Genomic DNA, 8,002 nt, shown 5'->3' on the forward strand with positions numbered 1-8,002 from the left:
TATTCGTCGCCAAACCCACTGGCTCCAGGCCATCTATAAATCACTGCTAGGCAAATCCCCGCCTTATCTTAGCTCATTTGTCACCATAGCAACACCCACCCGTAGTATGCGCTCTAGCAGGTATATCTCACTAGTCATCCCCAAAGCCAACACCTCCTTTGGCCGCCATTCCTTCCAGTTCTCTGCTGCCAATGACTGGAACGAACTGCAAAAATCTCTGAAGCTGGAGACTCTTATCTCCCTCATTAACTTTAAGCATCAGTTGTCAGAGCAGCTTACCGATCACTGCACCTGTACACAGCCCATCTGTAATTAGCCCACCCAACTACCTCATCCCCATATTGTTATTTATTTTGCTAATTTGCAACCCAGTATCTCTATTTGCACATCATCTTCTGCACATCTATCACTCCAGTTTTAATACTAAATTGTAATTATTTTGCACTATGGCCTATTTATTGCCTTACCTCCATAACTTACTACATTTGCACTCACTGTATATAGATTTTCTATTGTGTTTTTGACTGTACGTTTTGTTTATCCCATATATAACTCTGTGTTGTTGTTGTTTTTAATCGCACTGCTTTGCTTTATCTTGGCCAGGTCGCAGTTGTAAATGAGAACTTGTTCTCAACTGGCTTACCTGGTTAAATAAAGGTGAAATAAATAATAAGAAAAATGGCTTGGTTTTTGCTCTGACATGCACTGTCAACTGTGGGACCTTATTTAGACAGGTGTGTGCCTTTCCAAATCATGTCCAATCAATAGAATTTACCACAGGTGGACTCCAATCACGTTGTAGAAACATCTCAAGGATGATCAATGGCTAATTAGGTACAATTTCTATTTTTTATTTTTAATACATTTGCAAACATTTCTAAAAACCTGTTTTTGCTTTGTCATTTTGGGATATTTGTGTGTAGATTGGGTGGAAAAAATAATTTAATCAATTTTAGAGTAAGGCTGTAACGTAACAAAATGTGAAAAAAGGGGTATGAATACTTTCCGAATGCACTATAAGCGTGTTGAGCTTCTATTAAAAGACAAATCTAAACAAATAAATGTTTACAGTCCTCACTGCCTACTCAAATGACATGATATCCCTCCCCCATAAAAACACCACACCCTAATCCATCCACCTGTTCCCAGTAATACTATAAAAGAGAATGTGTCAATGGCAACATATATATATATATATATATATATCTGTCTTTCTCATAGGGAGGAATGTGGTGGGACACATGGGTTGCGTCCGGCACCCTATTTCCTATACAGTGAACTACTTTTGACAAGACTATGTAAGGAATAGGGTGCTGCTTTAGATGCAACCATGAGGAGTTCCACTGATAGAGATTATGAGAGACCAGGAAAATGGTAAGTATTTCCCTGGTTTAGAAGATTTATCTTTCGAAGAAGACAGAAGTTAAACTGCTAGGGATCATATTGTAGCGACCCGCTTGGACAGTTATGGGACTGTGTTCTGTTGTTCTGTGTTGATTAGTTTTATCTGATTTATTTGGCGTAGACTACAGCCAGACAGTAGCCTGTGAGTTTGGAGTCAATAAAAAGTAAATTCAAGAACTGTTGTGGACATTCTCTCATTTATGATCTATCGAGGTCATTACAATATGTTATGTTTGGGGCCAAAAGTTTTCCTCCAAACTACATCATGACATAACAAATGTGCTCATTTATGAGTAATCCTCCATTAACTATCCAGTAATCATGACCAGATGCCACACCCTTGGCTTCTACAGTTGTACAGTTGACAGGACTGTTGCTACAGTGCAAGGACTTCTTCCTCCAGTTTCAACCTCCATTCATCCACAATCAACATCTCTTCAAAAAAAAAGGCTTTTCACTGTACTTGTGCACGTGACAATAAATACAACTGGACTTGAATTGTTGATTAACTGTTTATAATTTACGAAAGGACCATAATTAGGCTACAGCATTGAGGGAAGTGTTTGGGGTTTGATTGTGGCAAGTTCTGGTAATTTGGAAGTCCATAAAGTTTGTCCCAACTGTTATGGTTGCTGTCATTTACGTTTGACAAGGCCAAGGGGCGAGGTAGTGTAGTGAGCAGGTGTGATCACCTGACTCCGAGTCCTCTATCCTAGTATCGCACCCAAAATTGTTATTTCACAAAGCCCCCTTATCTTGGAAGGCCGTTAGAAGAAGAATTTGCACCATGGAATTGGGCCTAGCAAAAAAAATCCCCATTCAAAACGGCCAACAAGTGACAGCTGTCAATGAGGCAATGGCATATGCGACGTGGCTATCCCTAGCTAACTAGTAACTATCTAGTATTTCAATACCACTCAAGGACTGATAACTAATATTAACTTAACTAATTTGCCAAAGTAGTGTGATTATAGCTAACTAACGTTAGCTAGACATCTTCGCCATCCCCTACCAAGTTACTAACATTATCGTTAGCTAGCCAGCTACACTTCTTTGTGTCCATGTCAATGAATAAAAGTAGGCCGTGAACTTAACTAACGTTAGCTAGCTGCTAGTTCTAGCTAATTAGCCATCAAAACAAACAGTAACTAACGTTAGCTAGTTAGGCCAACGTTCATTTGGTTAGCTAACTGACACACAAGGGTTTTGCTGCCGTCAAATGGTTTGTGAATCATGAGATGGCATTTGAATGTGAGATAGTAATCAATATGTCAGGCTAGCTATTATGAGAACGAAGAAGTGAACCAGACAGTGCCCTTGTCCTTGGCTGGTGTGGCTTTTAGCTAGCGTCATGGCTACGCTTAGTTTAGTTAGCCTAGCTAGCATTAAAAAAGGGGGGCTGTTTTCCGTGTTGGAATGCCAACTTACCGAGATAGACACTTGATCCTCCCCTGTAAACTTTGGTATGTATTTATCCCCTCTTGCCACCTCTGAACTGTTCAATGGCCTAAAACGGCACATCACTTTGATGGTGCACTCTGCCGGGTCCGCCATCTTCGCCGCTGATGGAGAGTCACAACTGACAAGATCCTGCTGGCTAGTTGTGCTACCACAGGAGAAGCGCCCGATCGCCCTGTGCCTGTCGGAGGCAAACAGAGGCCGCACCCGTGAACGCTGGTTAAGTTTGGTCTATCTCTTCCCTCCTCGGAAAAGGCAGCAAGTAGACTATTCATCAGAAATATACATTTAAAAGGACATCCATTCAAAAGGTGGAAGTCATGTTGAAGCCCCGGCTGTACAGTACTGTACTCTGGACTTGCTCTTCGAGTAGGGAGGGACCCCTGTATCTGCGGGTCTAAATAACCCGCTGACGTCACCTCTGTAGGCGACAACTAACTGACTGATCTACTACTACTACTACTACTACTTCTTCTTCTTCTTCGATGAGGTTGGCATCCAATGCATGTTGCATTACCGACACCTACTAGACTGGAGTATAACTCCCTTATACTTTGCTTGAAAAAATAAATAAAAAACTACAAAAATAAATAAAACAAATAACCTACCATCTAACACTACACTAACTAAAATAAATAAATAAATACTCCACTATTTAAATCTATTTAGTCCTACTTCAGGCCAACAGCCTGAAAGGATGGAACACCACCACTTAACACACCCTGTAACTCTTCTGACATCAAATCTTGCACACACAAATACCTCTGCAGAGCAACCACAACCTCTACTTTCTGCGACCTACGTTCCATCCCTGCAGTACAGTTGATAACCATTGCTATAAATACCAAAATCCAACCTTACTGAAACATATATCACTTGTTGGTTTATCCCTCTGTACTGGTAACAGATCTACTACTCACACCACTCCTCTCAGGATCCCTCCCCCTTGACCCATCTTCCTCTACTTTCTTCACTACCTCAGCATATGACAACTTCTGCACTACTCTAACCCTGGAAACATCAACCTCCCTCTCTCGCACGGGACATTTCTGATCCCCAGCCCCATTGGCACCCCTACGATTAACACATACAGTGGGGAGAACAAGTATTTGATACACTGCCGATTTTGCAGGTTTTCCTACTTACAAAGCATGTAGAGGTCTGTAATTTTTATCATAGGTACACTTCAACTGTGAGAGATGGAATCTAAAACAAAAATCCAGAAAATCACATTGTATGATTTTTAAGTAATTAATTTGCATTTTATTGAATGACATACGTATTTGATACATCAGAAAAGCAGAACTTAATATTTGGTACAGAAACCTTTGTTTGCAAGTACAGAGATCATATACGTTTCCTGTAGGTCTTGACCAGGTTTGCACACACTGCAGCAGGGATTTTGGCCCACTCCTCCTTACAGACCTTCTCCAGATCCTTCAGGTTTAGGGGGTGTCGCTGGGCAATACGGACTTTCAGCTCCCTCCAAAGATTTTCTATTGGGTTCAGGTCTGGAGACTGGCTAGGCCACTCCAGGACCTTGAGATGCTTCTTACGGAGCCACTCCTTAGTTGCCCTGGCTTTGTGTTTCGGGTCGTTGTCATGCTGGAAAACCCAGCCACGACCCATCTTTAATGCTCTTACTGAGGGAAGGAGGTTGTTGGCCAAGATCTCGCGATACATGGCCCCATCCATCCTCCCCTCAATACGGTGCAGTCGTCCTGTCCCCTTTGCAGAAAAGCATCCCCAAAGAATGATGTTTCCACCTCCATGCTTCACGGTTGGGATGATGTTCTTGGGGTTGTACTCATCCTTCTTCTTCCTCCAAACACGGCGAGTGGAGTTTAGACCAAAAAGCTCTATTTTTGTCTCATCAGACCACATGACCTTCTCCCATTCCTCCTCTGGATCATGTGGTGTCCGAGACAATGATGCCGATTACGCTGTGATGATAAGAATTCCGCTGACGCTGTACTTTGATTATAAAGATGTATTATTTCAAAGGATTCCAGCGTCAATTTACAGACATCTGCAGATATCTGGAGAATAACCGGACCCAAATCTCTGATATGTTATTTCTCCCCGTTCTTTGTTCAAAACATGGTATTTATCCTATGTAACATAAGATGGGTGGTTTTTGACAGACCAATCCCCGGCTTCCACATATCTCCAAATGTCCTCTATTCCAAGAAGCCTATGTAGTAATGCTTTCCAGATGTTTCAGCAAAGCAGAGTAAAGTTAATCTATTACACCATTTGTAAATGTCAGCAAAATCATAGACCTTCAGACACTACATATTTCCCCCCTTCGAGACTAATTAAGTCTCGAAAACAAAAAGAATAGGATTATGACAAATAACAATTTTTGTTCTTGAGTAACTTCAGCAATAAACCAAAATTTATGGAGAGTAAACACATGTTTATATAGACACATTTTTGTATGGAGTGTAAATAAATTGTTATAGAGTGTAAATAAATTGTTATGGAGTGTAAATAAATTGTTATAGAGTGTAAATAAATTGTTATGGAGTGTAAATACATTGTTATAGAGTGTAAATAAATTGTTATGGAGTGTAAATAAATTGTTATGGAGTGTAAGAGCGAAAAACCTGTCTTGCAGCTTTCATTCCAAATATCCATCAATCAATCAAGACAGGAGAATTCTCTCACGGCCCCTCTGCCCCAGGCGACCACCTAAGTACTCCAGATCAATTTATAAATCTTTATCAATGCATTTTAAGCTATGATGCAATTGAATACACATGAAAACCTCAGCAAACAAAATACAATCAAAAATGTCCACATTCAGGCTGGTCGACCCATCGGACCCTCCTGTGGATTCTCTCTGTCCCTGCCTAGACCCAATATCCCTAAGCTTCAACGAAATAAACAAAAACATCTGAGGTCCCCACATGTACCCAAGAACAGAAAACATAATTCTTCAAAAAATTTATACAGAAAGAATATAACACAAATTATGTATTACACATGCAAATATGTCTATATATCATTGCAGACACTGGAATGTAGTCCACTACACTTCATCTCTTCAGCAGTGTCGACTTCCAATGAAACGTTGATGATGGAATCTGAACATTTCCACACCTTCCTTGTTCCACTTCCTCCAGTCCATTCATATTGTCCATGTTTGAGTATTTGAATCCCACTCTCCACATCCCCATATACTTCTGGAAGAAAAGAAAACACCAACCAGTATCTTTTGCAAAACAACACATGCAAATTAAAACATCAATATCAACAATAATATAAGAATGATATATATACAGTCATGGCCAAAATTGTTGGCACCCCTGAAATTTTTCCAGAAAATGAAGTATTTCTCACAGAAAAGTATTGAAATTACACATGTTTTGCTATGCACATGTTTATTTCCTTTGTGTGTATTGGAATAACACAAAAAAAACAGGAAAAAAGCAAATTTGACATAATTTCACACAAAACTCAAAAAATGGGCCGGACAAAATGATTGGCACCCTTAACTTAATATTTAGTTGCACACCCTTTGGAAAAAATAACTGAAATCAGTCGCTTCCTATAACCATCAATAAGCTTCTTACACCTCTCACCCGGAATTTTGGACCACTCTTCTTTTGCAAACTGCTCCAGGTCTCTCATATTGGATGGGTGCCTTTTCCCAACAGCAATTTTAAGATCTCTCCACAGGTGTTCAATGGGATTAAGATCTGGACTCATTGCTGGCCACTTCAGAACTCTCCAGCGCTTTGTTGCCATCCATTTCTGGGTGCTTTTTGAAGTATGTTTGGGGTCATTGTCCTGCTGGAAGACCCATGATCTCGGACGCAAACCCAGCTTTCTGACACTGGGCCCTACATTGCGACCCAAAATCCTTTGGTAATCCTCAGATTTCATGATGCCTTGCACACAGTCAAGGCACCCAGTGCCAGAGGCAGCAAAACAACCCCCAAAACATCTTTGAACCTCCACCATATTTGACTGTAGGTACTGTGTTCTTTTCTTTGAAGGCTTCATTACATTTTCGGTAAACAGTAGAACGATGTGCTTTACCAAAAAGCTCTATCTTGGTCTCATCTGTCCATAAGACGTTCTCCCAGAAGGAATTTGGCTTACTCATGTACATTTTGGCAAACTGTAGTCTTGCTTTTTTATGTCTCTGTGTCAGCAGTGGGGTCCTCCTGGGTCTCCTGCCATAGCGTTTCATTTCATTCAAATTTCGACGTATAGTTCGCGCTGACACTGATGCACCCTGAGCCTGCAGGACAGCTTGAATTTCTTTGGAACTTGTTTGGGGCTGCTTATCCACCATCCGGACTATCCTGCGTTGCAACCTTTCATCAATTTTTCTCTTCCGTCCACGTCCAGGGAGATTAGCTACAGTGCCATGGGTTGCAAACTTCTTGATCATGTTGCACACTGTGGACAAAGGAACATCTAGATCTCTGGAGATGGACTTGTAACCTTGAGATTGTTGATATTTTTCCACAATTTTGGTTCTCAAGTCCTCAGACAGTTCTCTTTTCCTCTTTCTGTTCTCCATGCTTAGTGTGGCACACACAGAAACACAATGCAAAGACTGAGTCAACTTCTCTCCTTTTTATCTGCTTTCAGGTGTGATTTTTAGATTGCCCACACCTGTTACTTGCCCCAGGTGAGTTTAAAGGAGCATCACATGCTTGGAACAAACTTATTTATCCACAATTTTGAAAGGGTGCCAATAACTTTGTCCGGCCCATTTTTAGTTTTGTGTGAAATTATGTCAAATTTGCTTTTTCCTGTTTTTTTTTGTGTTATTCCAATACACACAAAGGAAATAAACATGTGCATAGCAAAACATGTGTAATTTCAATACTTTTCTGTGAGAAATACTTCATTTTCTGGAAAAATTTCAGGGGTGCCAACAATTTTGGCCATGACTGTATATGAATCACATTCCATTTCCCACCTTTGATTCATAAGAAAATACTAAATATCACAATAATATAATTATCCCACAATCAGATATTCAAAATTTCCTAGGGTTATTTCAATTTTGATTCAATTTTTTCAAAAACCATTTAACTGATTTATCCACAAAACTCTTTACCATTTTCTGAGGACATTAAATCGGAAAATTCCCACCTGCTTATGACTTCTTTACACA

At 40.2% G+C, this 8,002-nt stretch overlaps 1 protein-coding gene across 1 annotated transcript in view; it reads right to left on the reverse strand.

Annotated features, from left to right (window-relative positions):
• LOC121569811 (kinesin-1 heavy chain) overlaps positions 1-3,291 on the reverse strand; it is a 48,440-nt gene extending 45,149 nt beyond the window's left edge. Inside the window, exon 1 of the mRNA XM_041881025.2 lies at positions 2,833-3,291. Coding sequence (XP_041736959.1) covers positions 2,833-2,958 — 126 coding nt within the window. The 5' untranslated portion in view covers positions 2,959-3,291. The remainder of the gene's footprint in view (positions 1-2,832) is intronic.
• Between the last annotated feature and the right edge of the window lie 4,711 nt (positions 3,292-8,002).

Source organism: Coregonus clupeaformis, chromosome 7, assembly GCF_020615455.1.
Source record: "Coregonus clupeaformis isolate EN_2021a chromosome 7, ASM2061545v1, whole genome shotgun sequence".
In the NCBI taxonomy this organism is placed as follows: domain Eukaryota; kingdom Metazoa; phylum Chordata; class Actinopteri; order Salmoniformes; family Salmonidae; genus Coregonus; species Coregonus clupeaformis.